This window comes from Lycorma delicatula, chromosome 1, assembly GCF_047948215.1.
Source record: "Lycorma delicatula isolate Av1 chromosome 1, ASM4794821v1, whole genome shotgun sequence".
In the NCBI taxonomy this organism is placed as follows: domain Eukaryota; kingdom Metazoa; phylum Arthropoda; class Insecta; order Hemiptera; family Fulgoridae; genus Lycorma; species Lycorma delicatula.
Window position 1 is genome coordinate 243,637,624 of NC_134455.1, and position 19,479 is coordinate 243,657,102.

Consider the following 19,479-nt stretch of genomic DNA (forward strand, 5'->3'; position numbering starts at 1 on the left):
GAAGATAATTTAACATTAATAATAATTTAACTAACATTAGATTTAATGAGATTATTACTGTCATTAGTTTCTGTAAAGACTTTTATTAGTTACTAGTAAAATAACTACTAAAAATTGAGCTATTTTGAGAATAGATTAATAAAATAAATAAAACTTAAAACATTAAAAAATTTGAGTAATCTAGATCAACTTTTCTTTTTGCTTTAAACTTTTATTTTTAATCAGTTTCATATACAAAAAACTACATGTAAACTGGAAGAAACAATGACGTGAAAGAGGATGTTTCCATTGAAACACCTCAAAATAATACTTAAAAGCAATCGTATATGTTACTTGTATTAAAAACCCACATATAGTAAGAAAAATTAAATATAAAAAGACGATTACAAAAAAGTATTAAAAAAAAGAAATACAAAAATATGAAATAATACAACAGAATTATAATCAGTAAACTTTAAAATAAGATGATGAGACGAAGAATGATAATATTTTAATGGAAAATTTCTACCCTAAATATCATACATTATATCCGAGACCTAAGACATGGAGTCATTTCAGACATCTAATATACTCACTATTGTCCAGTAGGTTGAGAGCCAGATAGTTTTCATTGATTTTAAGCCGTAATTTCGATTTTAGAGTCGTTGAATCTCCTCGTGAACATATAGCAACCCTAGATACTCATGGATATCGCTGTTCGTTACAAATAACGGCGTTACATATAATCTGATATGCTCCTAAATAATTTATTCTGGAACCACTTAATAATTTCATTGTTGCATTGAATGTTGTTCCCAAACCTAAATATCAAAGGTCCTTCAGAAACACTTTGTAAAAATAATTATTTATTAGTCAAAACAACTGAGACCTTCTGCGTAGCAATCAGGATGTTCGTTTAAACGTAGTGCTCAGCTGCTTCCGTTTTTCTGTCACATGATGTTTTCATCGTCAGTAGATGGTGGAGACGAGATGCTGGAAACATCTCACATGATGTTTCAAACTCAGACGTGGTATTGATCACGTACGGTAACCTGGATACCTTACGTGGTAAGGATAAAAATACCATCCAGAGGACCTTGGGCCGTCCCCTCTTCGAATTGCAAACATTACATGACTTCATTTCGCCGGATTAACATTTATTTTCCATTTAGTCAGCCCCTAGTTTATTAGATCTAACTCATACTGTAATTTATCTGAAGCTAGTGTTGGGTCATCTTCGACAGCTAAGATCGCCGTATCATCAGCAAACGAAGCAACAGTGACATTGTTAGAAGTTGGATGGACTGCAGTAAATTTTTTTTGGGCAAAGACGTTTTCACGTTATCATCGCTCGTAAAACAAAAAAAAAAAACTAAAATTCGATTAAAACTAAAGTATTAAAAATAAAAACTTTTAACTACTGTCACAGCTAACATTAATTAAGTTTTGTTCAATTCAATTCATCAAACTTCATAATTTTCTTTTATTTAATGATGATTCAGTGGGAAGTAGAAAAACAATGTCTAGTCTTTATATTTTTCTACCATATTCCCTATTATTATTATTTATTAAATGTTTCAATTATCTTCGAAATTGCAGGGTGACTTATAATTTTTTTTTTCTGTGATTCATTAAAAAAATCCCTAAATTTAAGTCAATAAAAATTCATAGGATCATTTTAGTTTTTCATCGAAAAAGTAAAAACGAGTTAAGAAAAGTAATGAAAATGTTCAAAGAATCTTTATTAGGGATAATTGACATTTGAAACTGTAATGTAAACCATTTTAAGTACGGAAATCACGGACATAATTTCTAACTTGCTTTAAAATTTCTAAGCATAGAGAAAACAAAATTTATAGCTTTCTAACAGACAGGAAATTGATATCTTTACAAAAAAATAAAAATAAGATAAAAACTCTATTCTGTCGAACGTTTAATAACATAGTTATTAATTACAAAATTAATTAGGTGCTTGGAGCTGCAATGGATTTTATATTTTTAAATACATACTGCATGGTAGCCACTTAGAAGTTTTATTCTAAAACTATAATAACGTCCTATGAAGATTTTTTTGCAGTAAATTGTAAATTATAAATTAAGAAAGCTATTTAAGTCGGATTTTTAAATTTTTGAACCGACTGCACTTACAACTAATTGAATTCAAATTTTACATAACGTAAGCTTTTTTATGCAGTTTTAAGTTTCAAAAATGTCAATGTTTTATTTGGGATTTCAGTGTCATATTTTATCAGTGTTAATAATATTACAATTAAAGTATAGACCTAATATGATTTTTTATTTTTTTGCTGTGCAGGAGAAATTTACAATCGGTTTCCTCCGTTGAAACCAAAAGTATAGAGAATGTTTCTAAAATGGTGGACTGCCTATACTTTTTCGGATTCTACTAGTAAAACTAAACAAAAAACCCTTAGGAAAATTGCGATTTCTCCTTCGTTCTCCCCCACTGTCTGCCATTTTGTTATTTTTGTATAAAACTTTATATCTCAAGTTCAGATAAATGAATCACGTTAATATTTGGTAAGCGTCTTGGTAATAATGTTTCAAAATTATAAAAAAATTAGGAATTAAATACCTTCACAAATTACAAAATGGCAGCAATAAATACATTTTTATTTATTGTTAATTCTAGTATTGTAAATTAGTATCAAATTAGATCTTAGAAGATCTTAAATGAAGTCGGCTGGAGTCTAATCGACATGTAAGAAGATAACTCCAGCGAGGGTTTACCTTGCCTATCATAACCTGAGAGAATTTCCATTCCAGATAAAAGTTTGTCTTTCGAAAAATTCCATTAAACAGGTTTCTTATGTATAATATATAATATATATATATATATATATATATATATATATTATGTATAATATAGCTAAAAAAAGGAGCATAAATAGTATCTTATGTGTCACAGAGTTGAACCCAGGAGTCTTTCTTACTTTCTTAATCACCCTGAGTAACTAGATACCTCTTCTAAAAGAAAATGGTCATTGTGGGCACACTCAGAAGGATAGGACTGTTAATCTAGGGCTATTTAATTAGGGGCCAAACTTCTTTGTAACTTTTAATAAGTAAACGTCACTCTTGAGAGGGAGACAGATTATCAATTAAATACCTGAATAAATTGTTCTTGATCTTATTGAGTTCTCCTTAATCTCTTAGCAGCCCGATTCAGAGCTGTCCTTCCTCCAGCTTCCTGTAGTGCTGCCATCTTCTCCTGATTCTTCACCTATCAGAAATCAGGTTTAAAAGCTCCCTTGGGTAGTCCCTACTTGCCCAATCAGCACGCTTCCCAGTAGGTGTGGAGCGGCAAGAATCCTCCCCCATTGTCGAGCTTAAGTATTTCGCGGCTTCGTATATATTATCTGCACACCTCAGTGGAATATATAAAGGCAGCTCTGCCTCCATCCAGTCTGGTAAGACCCCCAATCGGTTTTTTGTAGTGCAAGTTAGGGGAATTTATCTTAATACAATCATTGTATTAAAGGTAAGAATTATAAATGGTCAGTGGTCAGATGTAAAATCGTAAACAATATGCACGTCGGTATAAAATTACCAATTCTAGAGCAGTTAAAAAAATCTAGAAAGTCGGAGACCTTTTTCCTATTCGTAGACCAGTAAGTGGGATTAGTGGGATTATTTCGATTATAAAATTCAACCGCAAAATATCTGTAGACAGATGCAATGTTCTTCCACATGTAGTTGATATGCGTTACTCCCGGAATATGTTTTTCGTGTACAAATCACCATTTGCAATGAAAAATTTATTAACGAGCCTGTTGAAGTACTCACAAAACATATCCTCCCATATAGCATGACGTGTTGCAGAATAGAAGAAAGTCTGAGTGGCCCAATCCTTTCCAGTATCTCCCCAGAAGTCATCTGAATATGAGCATCCTCAAAAGTAGGAAGCTGCATAAGTTTTACCCTATTTCTTTTCAAAATAACTGAACACTCTGGGCCCTACAACCAACATTGATGGTCGAATACAATTTGAATCGCTGAATTTTACAAAATATTTCAATCTGTACATGGGATTCTGTGATAAAACCAAAGTTCCGTTTATCCAAGTAAATAGCGTCTCCACCTTCTCTCGCCGGTCCAAAATACTGTTGCTATTTCATACTGCGTTTTTAAGTAAATTTTCATCGAAAGATCTTAGAAATGACTGTTGTAAGAAGATCCATCAAATTCCCTGTTTGCTTCATCAGCAATTCGAAGTTAGCAGCCAGTTTTTCAACTTTATCACAAGAAGTCGAATCGTCACGGATATTACCCCTTACTGCCTCAGCCTAGGATGAATGTTAGAGCGAGTATTGAATTGATTATTCGAACTGTTAATCAGATTCTTATGAATCTGAATAAGGATGTACCCCACTAGAATGTAATCCATCCTAGTGATACAAAGTCGTCTTTAGCACAATCTACTGACCAACTATGTGAGCCCAGGAATCCTTTAGATATAATCTTAGGAGCATAACTGATTCTTTGCTTTTTCTTTCTCTGGAGAATTTCTTCATACACCCAAGAATTTATTTTTATGATTTGCTGGGTGATCCTAATGGCAAAGCGTACCGGTTGCTGGTGTGCTCCTGTCCCTCTTTTAGCAGTAGATAGTTCACCTGCGCATTTAATGCATCGTTGTGTATGGTTGCATACAGTATTCTTTAGCATGATGGTTGGCACCGGATACATTGTGCGATGCATGGAACTCTTTTTTTTTGGGGGGGGGGTCAAATTTTACGCCACAATTAGCAAAATACTTAATTTCAAATACATCTTTGTTGTTGCTTTCGTGATCTAAATTCATAAAGAATGTGAATAGTAGTTCTCTGGTTGATCTACGGTGGGCATTGAAAATACTCCTAATTTAATGACTTTTACTCTCATGTCGTCTTTTTACAGTTAAAGGAATAGAATGATGAAGATTTCTCAAGATCATTCTGAATGCTGTCTCATCTCGCCTCGTATGTGTGTGACCTACAAGATTACTTTTTCGTATCACCTGAATAATAATTTTATAATTTTTTATATCATAAAATATTATAAAAAAAAAAAAATTATAATAATATTAATATTATTAAATATAATATATATATATATACATAATATTATTGGTAAAAATTCCAATTATAAATTTTTATATCGTTATTTGTTATTTATACCTTGCACATTGAAATCAGCTTTCGTCACTACGTATTCCAACAATTAACATAACGTCGTAATGTAAGCTTCCCTACCGTACGATAGAAGGAGGTTTAACATGTTCTGCCTATTCAACTTTTGCACAAGACGCCTCCATCGGTAGATGCTCGTAGTGATTAGTAACAAGTAAGTTTAGTAAGACTAGTAAGTAAGTATCACCTTGTGATACTTTTGGGTGTGCGTATAACCGGAATCGTTTGCCATTCAGGAGTCATTTTATGTAGATCCATTACATCAGACTCAGATCCACTTTCATTCCCTGAGGTTCCACTCATGTTGTAAGTGATCAGTGATCCGTTTGATCCCTGATCAGTTTATGTCGGGTAACTTTACTGGAATCCCTTGTGGAATATTCCAAGGACATGCGTTTCCTTGTAATTGGTGAAGAAAATTTCACACACGCCGGTTCACAATTGTTATCTGGACTAGCCCGAAGCCGTTCCATAGCAACCAGGAGAGGCAATAGGTTCATTTAATGAAAAGGAAGAACTTACCTACATATTAAGTTCCAAAATTATCACGACAGAGAAGATAATATTGTTTATTATATAATATCTGATAACAAATAATAAAAATAAATTTCACTAGAAATAAAGGAAGACATCCTTACAAAAAAAAAAATAATAATAACACTGATCAAAAATATGTTATATGTAATATAATAATAGATTACATAAAACTAAATAATATACAGTAAAGCGTCTTAAATATTACGGATTTTTCTATCTCTGTTACAGTTTAACTTTGTCGGTAAATTGTTGGGACCAAAGGGCAACTCCTTGAAAAGGCTTCAAGAAGATACGATGACAAAAATGGCAATTCTGGGGCGAGGATCAATGAGAGATAGGCACAAAGTAAGTAAAAGAAAAATTATGTTATTACAATCATAATAATTTTTTAATTAATATTAAATACTTTTTTCTGATCGGTTCATAGTAATTTATTGCATAAATCACATCGGGATTAAGTAGTGGAAGCAGATTTACCACATAATAAAAAAAATCTACTGAGATTGTTTTTGTAGCAAAGATTTATAGTAACATAGAACTGACTGTCAAAAAATCTTCTGTTAGGCATGATTATGAATATTAACGTGTAAGTTAAACTCATTTAATGTTCGATAAAAAATTATTTAATCAAAACAATAAAATGTTTTGTTCTGTAATTTTTTTAAACAAAAACGTAGTAATTTCATCTTGAAATCTTATAATAAAGTCAGTGTCATTCGCCTTCCGTTTCTCTTTTATTTGATTCACATATAAATTATATTCAAAAAATAAAATTTTTAAATCGTTTTAACATTAATAAAATTAATGGAAATCTATATGAATTTAACTATTAATATTAAAAATATTTAATAATGTAATTGCAACCAAATTAAATATTTTATTTATAATTTTTTTCTGAAGATTATTGTTTATTTACATAATTGCATATATTTGATGTGAAATTTGATTTAGAATCAATGATTGATCACTATCAGGATAGTTAGTTTCTTAAACTATTTTTTTTACAATTCAGTAAATAGTAGAAAATATATTCTTAGAATTAGGCTTATATTTATTATATTTCTTGAGTTTTTAAATCCAAAATATAATTATTCAATTACTTATGTAGTAGTTTATAAAAATTCTTCTTAAAGAAATAAAATATTACATAACATTTAAATTGATACCTTTTTCATCTCTTACCAAATAATCCTTGAAAAATATTTAACTGTGGATGGGTAAAATTTCATTTCTAAAGAAAAAAGATGAAGTACTGTACTGACAAAACCTCATTATTTTATCCTATGTTTTAACTAAAAGGTATAACTAAACAGGACATAAACACATCTTTTTACAAAACGATAGTTCTACAACAGTTAGAAATTCTCAGGTGTTGCACCGTGAAATTTGTGGGTTTTAAAGTAAGGTGAAATTTACAGCTATGGGACATTTAAAGCTACGTTTAATGATCCGATTACCATTGATCACAGAAGATAACACCCGCTAGGAGCAATGTCATGTCATTTATGGGTGCGGTAGTGTATGTAATTAAAATTTATAAAACCTATAAAATCGAAAAGGAAAAACAATATATTACTATTATTTTCAGCAGCATTTACTAAAATATGATTCTGAATTTAATTATCTGAATTATTAAAAAAATTTAAAAATATATCAAAAAATATTAGTTACTAACATAGCAATCAACTTCAGATAAGAAGTTATAAATTATAAGAGGTACTTATAAGAAGTAATACTTCATATAAGAAGTTATATGAAGTATGCCTTCACATACACCATAATCGTTATATCTAGTTGAACGATGTTGATAGCCATTTAGGTAAATTAGCGTGCGGTTTCTAATTCACCTGTTCACAAGTTTAATTCCGGGCATTAGTCTGTTTGATTTTTTTATCAGAAATATTATTATTACTGTTTTAATGTAAGGGAATACAATATAACTTGTGATCTATGGCTTGTGATCTTCAAAATAACAAAAGGGGATAAATTAAGAGTTATTTATTATGTGAATTTAAATGATATATACTATATTTTTTAAATGATGATATAGTAGTCAGAATAATTACCCCTCACTTATCTGGACCTGAATTACATTTATATTAATATTTTTAGTTTTTTTATCAGTCATCAATGTGTCTTTTTTCATTTTACTCAGATTTATATTCGTTGATCGCTTATGTATAATTCCAATTGCATTTTTTCTATGTAATAAATTAACTCATTTTATCATTTTAATCAATTAACAAAATAATATGGCTTTGCCATAATTCAGCTTTATTAGATGAAGGAAATATCACTTTACTTACACAAAAGATGCAATGTGAAACATCCCTGAAATTGCGTTTGATAATGTTTCACCGACTAATCCATTCAAAATCATCGAGGATAAATAAGCTCAGGTTCCATCATGTTAAAAGTAGTAAGTTTGTTTATTCTTGAATGAGTAAAATTTTTGTTCTGACAAACTAAAAATCGACAAAATTTCAGTTCTGATTAAAACTTTAATATAAAAAAATAATAATTTATTTGTATACTAGATTTTTATTAATTTTTTGACAAATAACATTAAAAATGGTTGTTGTTCTTTTGTTATTATTACAAGATACTGAACATACATCAATCCTTCTCTTTTGTACCTTTATTGTATTTTATTTAATATATGTTTGTAAACTTAAATTGAATTGGAAATTTGATCAGCAACATGCTGATAGAGACTAGCTTAAGGCGCCCTAAATGGATGAAGAGTTCGGTAAGAAAATGTTCGTATTATTTACTCTGTCGTTCAATTTTACACTGGAAAACAGTGAAAGGAAAATGTAACAATCCAATTAGGCCTCGTAATTATGGGAAATTCGTGCGCCAAACTACCCAAGCTTAACTATACGCTATTAGTTACTTCTATTCTATTCAACAGCTGTACCACAGTTGTGCCCTTTGGTCAGTTATTACTCTCCTAGGATTTCTGTGTCTACGTGCCTCGTCTAATTCTGAAAATCACTCAGTTTTCAACAATTGTTTTTCTTTTTTTAAAGATATAAATGAAATGAAAGAATTGTTTGGGAAATGGTTAAAATTATTTAACTTGGATATATTCACTTTTTTCTTTTTGTAAATGTATTTATTTATTATACGTATTGTATACCACATTCAGTTAAAAATTATCTGCATATTCCGGAGTAACATTTTGCGGAAAATTAACTTTATATGCAAATAAATTTCCGTAGTATATAAGCTTATTATTTTATTTTTGATATTAATTATTTATTTTTATTTTTTGTTTATTAACAACTAGCAGTTTAAAAAAAGAAATTTTATATATCCTGCGTAAACGTGTGCTTTAAATTAATATTTATTTTAAAAATACTTTCACTTAAAAAACTACTTATCTAGTCTACTCTCTTTATCGAATCACTTCTCTTAGTTATTTATACTACATAAATTTCTGAACTTAAGGCTTCAATAAAAGAAGTAGTAATAAATGTCTGTAGTAACTGATATTAAACAGTGAATTTGATGATGTAAAAATAAGTGTTAAAGTCGACATAAAAAAATGAAGAAAATTTCACTACCGTTAGGGTATTTATGTGTGCGTGACTAGAGGGGAGGTTTTTAAGCGGATGAGTCCCCTACACTTGCCGTCAGAGAGGGCCTGTTGGCGGCTGGCAGATCTTTTCCTCTCCCTACGGAAAACAAAACAAAATTATATTTATGTATGATCTTTTTGCTGTTCAAGAGTACTTTGGCCCTTTAATGCGAACAAAATTACGTTGCGTCTGAGTCTGTCTCTCTATGATTTGAGCTGAAGTCGTGTGTGTATCTTCTGCAGTTCAGAGCGATTTGAATTAAGTGCTTTAGCAACGGTAGCATCACTTTTACTTAGACCCGTCAATCTAACTTGTCCACGCAGTGCAAGGCGATATTTGTTCGGGCACCCGCCTCTTTTTTTTTTTTTTTTGTCTTCAGTCATTTGACTGGTTTGATGCAGCTCTCCAAGATTCCCTATCTAGTGCTAGTCGTTTCATTTCAGTATACCCTCTACATCCTACATCCCTAACAATTTGTTTTACATATTCCAAACGTGGCCTGCCTACAAAATTTTTCCCTTCTACCTGTCCTTCCAAAATTAAAGCGACTATTCCACGATGCCTTAGTATGTGGCCTATAAGTCTGTCTCTTCTTTTAACTATACTTTTCCAAATGCTTCTTTCTTCATCTATTTGCCGCAATACCTCTTCATTTGTCACTTTATCCACCCATCTGATTTTTTACATTCTCCTATAGCACCACATTTCAAAAGCTTCTAACCTTTTCTTCTCAGATACTCCGATTGTCCAAGTTTCACTTCCATATAAAGCGACACTCCAAACATACACTTTCAAAAATCTTTTCCTGACATTTAAATTAATTTTTGATGTAAACAAATTATATTTCTTACTGAAGGCTCGTTTAGCTTGTGCTATTCGGCATTTTACATCGCTCCTGCTTCGTCCATCTTTAGTAATTCTACTTCCCAAATAACAAAATTCTTCTACCTCCGTAATCTTTTCTCCTCCTGTTTTCACATTCAGTGGTCCATCTTTGTTATTTCTACTACCTTTCATTACTTTTGTTTTGTTCTTGTTTATTTTCATGCGATAGGACTTGCGTAGGACTTCATCTATGCCGTTCATTGTTTCTTCTAAATCCTTTTTATTCGCGGCTAGAATTCTATATCATCAGCAAATCGTAGCATCTTTATCTTTTCACCTTGTACTGTTACTCCGAATCTAAATTGTTCTTTAACATCATTAACTGCTAGTTCCATGTAAAGATTAAAAAGTAACGGAGACAGGGAACACCCTTGTCGGACTCCCTTTCTTATTACGGCTTCTTTCTTATGTTCTTCAATTGCTACTGTTGCTGTTTGGTTCCTGTATATGTTAGCAATTGTTCTTCTATCTCTGTATTTGAACCCTATATTTTTTAAAATGCTGAACATTTTATTCCAGTCTACGTTATCGAATGCCTTTTCTAGGTCTATAAACGCCAAGTATGTCGGTTTGTTTTTCTTTAATCTTCCTTGTGCTATTAATCTGAAGCCTAAAATTGCTTCCCTTGTCCCTATACTTTTCCTGAAACCAAATTGGTCTTCTCATAACACTTCCTCCACTCTCCTCTCAATTCTTCTGTATAGAATTCTAGTTAAGATTTTTGATGCATGACTAGTTAAACTAATTGTTCTGTATTCTTCACATTTATCTGCCCCTGCTTTCTTTGGTATCATTACTATAACACTTTTTTGGAAGTCTGACGGAAATTCCCCTTTTTCATAAATATTACACACCAGTTTGTATAATCTATCAATCGCTTCCTCACCTGCACTACGCAGTAATTCTACAGGTATTCCGTCTATTCCAGGAGCCTTTCTGCCATTCAAATCTTTTAATGCTCTCTTAAATTCAGATCTCAGTATTGTTTCTCCCATTTCATCCTCCTCAACTTCCTCTTCTTCCTCTATAAAACCATTTTCTAATTCATTTCCTCCGTATAACTCTTCAATATATTCCACCCATCTCAGCACCCGCCTCAGCACGGCGATAAGGTGGTAACGATTCCTGGTGTAAAACCCCATAACGAGTAAAGGATACGCTCTTAGTCCTAATCGAGTTCGTTTAAGAACGAGGACGATAATCGGTGGTTTCTTGCCGAATGTAGTTTACATATTGCATTTAATCGATCCAGTAGCGGTGAAGAGGTGCAAAGTGTGACAGGAAAATATTTAAGGTCTCGGCTGCCCGTGCTCTCTGCGGGCAGTTGTCACGTTTGTGGGCTTGCCCAATTCAGAAGTAGGAGGAAGACAGCGAGAATCTAGTTTAGTCTTGCAGGATTAGGGAATCTTTTGCCATAGGGAAATAGTCCAGGGGAACGAGGACTATCTATTTGAGTTCTTCTTACTTCCCGGTGGCGTCAGCGTTGGGATGAGGAAGACTTACTAAAGTTAAAAGGCGTTTTCTGCAATTGCAGAACGATTCGAAACCATGGCCTCCCAGCCCAAGGAAGCTCTTCCCAAAATGGTTTAAGCCCCAGCGCAGCCCAGGCGCTACGCTGATGTTCTAAAGTCAAAGACGGAGGCCAGCAAGACGGCCAAGAATCCGGAGGTAATCTTCGTTAACAAGGCGGAGGGTTCAAAGACCACGAGAAAGGACCTTAAGCGAGACTTCCAAGTTGCCCTTCGTGACAACCGGAAGCAGCTGAAGATTAGGGACATTAAAGAGACCAGAAAAGGGCTGGTAGTGGTCGCCGAGAAAAGGGAGATGGCCCGCGTCATCAAGGAGTCTCCTGCCACCCAGAAGCTTGAGGCGAAGCTCGACCATCAAGCATGTAGGCCCCGCGTCATTGTTTATGACATTATGACATTGAGTGAGGCCTCTCTGAATATAAGGTTCTGTCTTCCATTTGAGAACAGAATACTGACTTGGACGAGGCCTCGTTTAAGTAACAGTGTAGGTAGATCTTCAAGACTGGTAAGGGTGATGCCCCACGGTATCACAGCGTGTTTGAGTTAGTCCCTGATCTCTACCAGAGTTCGTGTCGGAGGGACGAATCTTCGTGGATATTGCATCGTGTCGCGTCAAGGAGTACCTTGACGTGCAGCGTTGCTTTAAGTGTTATAGATTCGGCCATAGGGCCAAGTTCTGCAAGTATGCGTCGGTCTGCGTGCATTGTGGTGAAGAGGGCCACAAGCGTGACGATTTTCCGCAAAAGAAAGAGGCTCCATCTTGCGTAAACTGTAAAAGGTTGGAAAAAATTCACAGGCATATGCTGATGGGCGACCAGTATGGTTTTCGTTCTGGCAAGGGCACTGAGAGCGCAATTCATAGGTTAATGGATCTAGCTTCGTCCAGCGAGTGTAAATATGTACTCCGCGTCTTTTTGGATATGTCCTTCAATAACTTGTGTGATCCTCTGCCGTTTCAACTGCAGTAGTGTGGGTGCACGCTAAACGAGATTAGGACTCTCTCAAGCTACTTCAAAGACAGAACTGTCGACCTTCGCGACGGTAGCTCCGAGGCAGGAAAGATCCTATTTAAAGGTTGTCCACAGAGCAGTTTTCTAGGTCCACTCGTCTGGGTCGTTGAGTTCGATTCTCTCATGCGATTGCGGATGCCCAGTGACTGCTACATCGTGGCTTACGTGCCGTCGTGCCGACGATGCTGGTGGTCGAGAACAATTTGCGTGCCGAGATAAAGCTCAGAGCGATACAAGCATGTAAAGTATTAAGGTTGTAGAGTCTTCAGCATAGGATGGTTTTCATCGCGCTGAAAACCATTATGATGTTTTTGACGGGTCGTCTAGCCCCAACTCGTCACCCGCGGGTCGTGATTGACGGTCTTTCAATTAGGTATGTTACCGTTCGGAAGTATCTGGGTGTTATCCTTGATGAGAGACTTCAATTCAAGTAGCACTTCCAGTTTCTTGCAAAGAAAGCCAATGCAAAGATGCCTTATTTGGTGGTAATTGGGGGTTGAATTATCGTACCATGAAAATTCTTTACAAAGGTGTCTGTCAGTCTATAATGTTGTACGCTGCGCGTGTCTGGGCTAATCGTTTACAATTTCAGTGTTATAACGATATTCTTTTGCGAGCCCAGCGTCTCCTACTGTTAGCTGTTGTCGGTGGTTACAGAACTGTCTCGAGAGAGGCAGTCACTGTGATTGCCGGCATGAAACTCACTGACATTTTAGCTACGGAATGTAGCAAGCGGTACGTTTCCAAGACGGAAGGCCTTCTTATTTCAGAACGTATGTGAGAAATTGAAAATCAAGGTTTTGACTCTTGGCAAGCAAAGTGGAGTGATTCTGCTACTGGTCGATACACGAATGGTATTTTTTCAAATGTTAGGGAGTTGCGAACAATTAGTTGGATTTCCCTCAATCGGCATATAATTCAATTCCTTTCGGGACATGGTGTCTTAGGAATAGTTTGGCTAGGTTTGATTTGATTGACTCCAGCTTGTGTCCGGACTGTAGGGTTGATGATACTGTGGACCATGTCGTGTATGTCTGTTCCCGGTACGAAACTGAACGTGCCAGAGTTGTTAGGGAACTTGAGAGAGTGAGTTCCTTGTTTTACCTGCAAGTCAACTTGAAGACTCGCAGAGACTGGACAATTGTGGCTGGCTTCCTCCGCTTCCTCGCCCTGCGTAAGACCGGCGAGGGGATTTAGTAGAGTAGCACCCTGGGTGTCTAGGGTCCGCCTGGGCAGTTGATTGGCCGAAGGTAGGCGTATTGGCAGCGAGCCACGGTTAGTTAGATTTGTGGTGAGTATTTAATTGTATAGCTGTCGGCCGAACGGCAACTGCACTGCCGAGGGCATGAATCCCATACAGCCGTGAGGTGAAGCGGCATCTCGACGATGGTTGAAGCAAGTAAATGTCACCCGGGACTTTGTGATGGAGCTGGGTGAGAGTAGGATGTCTGTCCGCTTCTCCCTTGTAGACCAGACGGGAGTCCATAAATTTACCTAAGTCTGGGGTACGAACTAAAGTTGGTTTCAGTAAGGAAATTAGGACTAAATTTCGTTGTTGCGAACAACTTTTTTGGTGGTATTATGTGTTTAAATTTTCCTCGAATCTCAAGACTTGCACAGAAATTGGCTTAATAAAAATAGATCTAGGCGCAGAATTCGTGCTTCGGCGAACTCGGTTAGCTACTTCAGAGGGAAACGAAGTAGGACATTCAAAATTTCAGGACGAGGCCTACAGCGAAGGCAAAAGCTGAGTTTATTAATCGCAGATGTAAATGTCTACCGAGGCATTTACATCGGTGGCATCCCAACGAGACCAGGCTTATTACTATGAGATGTACAAAGTCAGAGGGGGATAGACGATTCCCGTTAAAGCCCATCAGGGCTATGTTCGGGGGATGTGTGGCGACCGGAAGCGTCAGAAGGCGGGTGTCTTTCCCTACGGCGTTGGGGTGATTGTTCTAGCGTTCTCTTTAATAAACGGACAGATTTCGAAGGCTTCTTTTACATTGCAGATGAATTTTCCTGGTCATCCTGCAATCATTTTTTTGGTAAATTATTTGTGGAGAATTTAAAAGTGAAAAATGTATTTTCTGCAAAGAAAATTTACATTTTTTGTTGTTATAATTGTTTAGTATTAGATTGTTACTTGGAAACGATATGTAGCTCGACAGCATTCTAACATTCAAAGTATTTCAAGTCGAAAATTCTTTGGAATTGTTCAAAAACATATTCCAAATTTCAGAAAGCCTTTTCTCTGTTATAGCTTCTACACAGTTTCGGTTCGTGGCTTTTACCTAGGAATGTTTCTCAGCTTTGTAAATCGGTTTTTATCATATCGCCTGTAGTTATTTTAGCCTTACACATGCTTTAAATAAAAGTAAAACCAAAAGATATGCAAGACATTTTTTTTAATTTATCTGACTTAAAATATTATTTTCATCTTCCTTAAATTGTAATGTTTTTTTTTTTAGTTGGTGCCATGTTTATTAAGTCGTCCGTAGTTAGCTTTTAATTTCGAACTGACTTTGAAACTTTAAATTAAAGAAAAATTGCAAAAATTAAGATAATATTTTCCACTTTTTATTGTGTTTTTTTTTTTTTGAAGTTTTAATGTGTTTTTTCTTCGACCAAACAAGCCTTTCTAATTTAATTTATATCTCCTTCAATTCAAGTGGTACAAAACCTAAGAAGTCTAAAGGTTTATTTAATACATAACTAATAAAAAAATATTAATTTATTATAAAATTAAATTATATTATTTAGATTGATTATAAGATTTGTCAGTCATTTCAAACGTGTAAAGTTTTTTAAATTTAACAAAATTTATTTTTAACTACCAATATTTTACAGTCCTTACAATTCTTGTAATTATGAAATAGACAAAAAAATGCTTTATTTATAAGTGCTTTGGAATGAAGAAACGTTTCTTTCCCCTCTATATTCAATACTACTCAAGGTTACATTTTACGTGGAATTTGGATCATCTTTAAGTACTGCAAATCATATCATACGTTAGGAAATACATTTATGTATCCTTGATAAAGTAAATATATCACGAATCTCATTCCTAATTACTCGTATATTTGAATGTTCACCCGATAATTTAAATGTTTGATTTCTTTATCCCTACACTACCATTACCACATTTGAATTTTTTTCTAAAATAACCAATTTAGGACATTTTAATTTTGCATATGAAAACGAAAGAAAATTAATATATTTCCTCATCCAGCTAAATTCATGTAGAAGACTGAAAAGAAATTTCTGGTAAAGAATAATCAAAAATTAGTGTTATCAACTTCACTTTCATTTAACTAATCCTTAACGATGCAAAACACTACAACGATGGAAATACAGAGTGTCCCATATAAAACGCAACCCAACCTTATATTGGTAGGTATTGAAATAATAAAAAGGCATGTGTAAATGTAAATGTAATTTTTATTATTACCATCCATTACCTTACATTTAGAGTAAATGTTAGAAGTGGCCGCCATCTTCTTGAGTACAAGCTTCATATCTTTTTACAGCGTTTCTTGCAACTTTTTTCAAAGTTTGTGGCTGGATACAGCCACAAATATTTTTTAATTATAGCCAATAATATTTTTTAATACAGCTTGTTCAATATTGACTTTCAATTGTTCAAGTGTTCGTGGTATGTTGCTGTAGGTTTTTTCTTTGAGGTAACCCCATAGAAAAAAATCCGCCGCAGAAAAAGACCTGGAGATCTTGGTGGCCACAAGCCTCGACCGATAACACGATTACCAAAGAATTCCTCAACGAAATCAGAAGTTGAACCTGCGTAGTGCGATGTCGCACCGTCATGTTGTAGCCAGCAGTGTCTGTCTTCCTCTTCCAAGAGTGCAATGAACTGAAATAAAATATCCTGATATCGTTCTGCATTAATAGTGTACTCGAAAAAAATAGGACCGATTATTTTCTTCCGCGATATCGAGCACCACACGCCCAACTTCTGCGGGTGTAATTGTTTTTCGTGATAAACGTGGGGATTTTCAGCACTCTAAATTCTACTGTTTTGGCTGTTTACGTAGCCATCCAAATGAAACCATGCTTCATCTGTGTAAAATAATGAATCCATAACATTAATTCCCTCACGCAGAAATCGACGGAACCATTGACAATATTGTAGCCGTTTTTCTTTGTCGGGCTCAAGAAGTTGATGTACCGTTTGAATGCGATACAGTCGTAATTGTAATTGTTTGGTCGCCCGATGAACAGTTGATTTAGATAAATTAATAACGTTTGTCAGCAGACAAACGTCTGATCGATTTATTTGGCGAGGCGAGTAATCTGTGTTTGATTTCAGTGACTGTATCTCTATTCAACACTGACGCAGATCTTTTGTGTTCCTTGTTATTAACAGAACCAGTCTCTCTAAATTTTGCAACTAACCTTAATACTGATGTTTTGTTAGGAGCTGGTTTATATGGGTACTTATGGCGAAACAAATCTTGCACTGCAACCACTGATTTCGTACTGAAGTACGACTCAACAATGAAAACACCTTCATCTAGCGAAAACACCATCTTGTCTCTAGCAATACACTGAACGTTATTATTGCGTTGTTGTTACTATCGGTAGTATTCTACTGCGTCGCCGCGATGTTTAGATGTTGGACAAGTCTATTTCAGTAACGAGTAGGGGAGTAAGCTTGACTTTTGAAATTTCATGGATGAGTGATTGATGGGTTGCGTTTTATATGGGACACCCTGTAGTAGTAACGAAATAAGAAATGCATAAACGTCAAAATGAAAAGTTACTGGCCATCAGAAAACAAAAATATGACAGAAAAATGCAAGGCAAACTAACTTGTTACTGTCTTCAAATAGTTAAGAAATAACATATTCTAAGTTTTAAATAAATATTTTATTTTAATATGTAGTAAATAATATACGAACTCAGAATTAGTATGTATATATATATATATATATATATATATAGTAGCGGACCCGACAGACGTTAACAGACATTAACAGAAGTTAAAATTAGCAGGAATATGTGCTAAATTTCATTAAAATGACTATTAGTATCATATTATCAGTTTGTGATTGTTGTATTATTGTAATAGGTTTATTGATTAATTATGTGTAGTATGGTTAATATTTATTTTCACTAAATATTGAGATGTCCGATGAAAATTGAATTAAAAAATCGAAACGTCGTAAAATTAATAATTAGTGTAATTAATAAATTTTCATCTTCACATCATTCTAAAAAAGTACCTCCTACATATTTTTTTTTTTATTTAATAATTTTGATGTTTCATAACCATGTAACAGCTTAATTAATCAATTAATAAAAAAAATTAAAGCACTGTAAAAAAGCAACGTAGTTAAAACTTTAGTAGAAATTTGTATCATTTTTCTCATTCTTTATTTTAACATCTATTTTACCAAATTTTAGATAATTGTAAATTAAAAATAATTTTACAAAACGTTTTATAAAATTAATCAGCTTTTATTAAAATTATAAATTCAATTTTTTAAATATACTTTAAACTATATAATAAGTAACTTATAGTTTAATTTTATAAATGTTATAATTTATTTTACAAACTTAAATTTTTATTTTCAAAGAGCCATTCAATACTTCATAAGTTACATAGAATCAAATGAGAGCTGACAATTTAAATTTGTAGGTTAAGTTGATTGTTATTGAATGCACGTGTATACATCATTAAAATTCATGAAAAATCATGTAAAATACTCACTTCAATACTGCATCTTACAAATTTGCACAATGTACATTTTTTTAATTAAACTTTAAAACGTTATTTCAATAAATAATAATATAATATAATATTCTCAATAAGCGCGCAATTCTAGCAGACTCGGCAATGCTTCGCTATTTTTAGATCTGAGTATACATACAGATTAAATGACAACAATTGAAAGTTTCATAAAACCTTAAAAAACTGAACATTAGCAATTTAACAAAATTTAACCTTTCACTTTATGAAAGTCAGAATGTAAATAAATCCAAATGGCAAAACAACAGCACTATCTATCGGATTTAATTCACACCACTCTCTAATCTCAGTATTTGGTGGAAAATAATTTTTTAACGAAAAGTGTTGTGGCTGCAAAATCATTACAATTAATACTGAACATTAAGAAACTTACAAAACATTACGGAACCTTATAAAATTTCACCTTTAACTTTATAAAATTCAGAATGTAAATAAATCCAATTGTCAGAACAGCACTACCTATCGGATTTAATTCAAACTATTCTCTAAACACAGTAGTTCGTTAAAAATACGAATTTTAATATAAGAACAACACTAAGCTACGACGCAAGTAACTGATATGCGAGAAAGCAACAAAATAAAAAAAATTCCTAGAATCCGATCTCAACACAAACTACCGGGTTTGACTGATAAACTAAATATTTTTTAAAAATTCTAAAACGCGATCGCTGCTCTGCCTACCGGACACACACGCTGCCTACCGGACCCAATTGTGAACCTTAACCATCCCAAGATCAACAACACATAAATAAATTAAAAAAACATTTTCACTTCAATACTGTACCTTACAAATTTGCACAATGTATATTGTTTAATTACACTTTAAAACGTTATTTCAATAAATAATAATATAATATTTCTCAATACGCGCACAATTCTAAACGCGATCGCAGTGGTGCCTACTTATTACTTAATCAGTTGTGATTTTATTTACATTGACAACGGCCATACGGGCTCTTTGTGATTGGTCGTTGTGTTTGACAGCGGCCATCTTGC

General features: G+C 33.7%; 1 protein-coding gene across 1 annotated transcript in view; it reads left to right on the top strand.

Moving 5' to 3' along the window:
* LOC142317792 (KH domain-containing, RNA-binding, signal transduction-associated protein 2-like) overlaps nucleotides 1-19,479 on the top strand; it is a 322,082-nt gene that overhangs the window by 183,118 nt on the left and 119,485 nt on the right. The window contains exon 3 of the mRNA XM_075354341.1: nucleotides 5,934-6,050. Within this exon, the coding sequence (XP_075210456.1) occupies nucleotides 5,934-6,050 (117 nt within the window). The remainder of the gene's footprint in view (nucleotides 1-5,933; nucleotides 6,051-19,479) is intronic.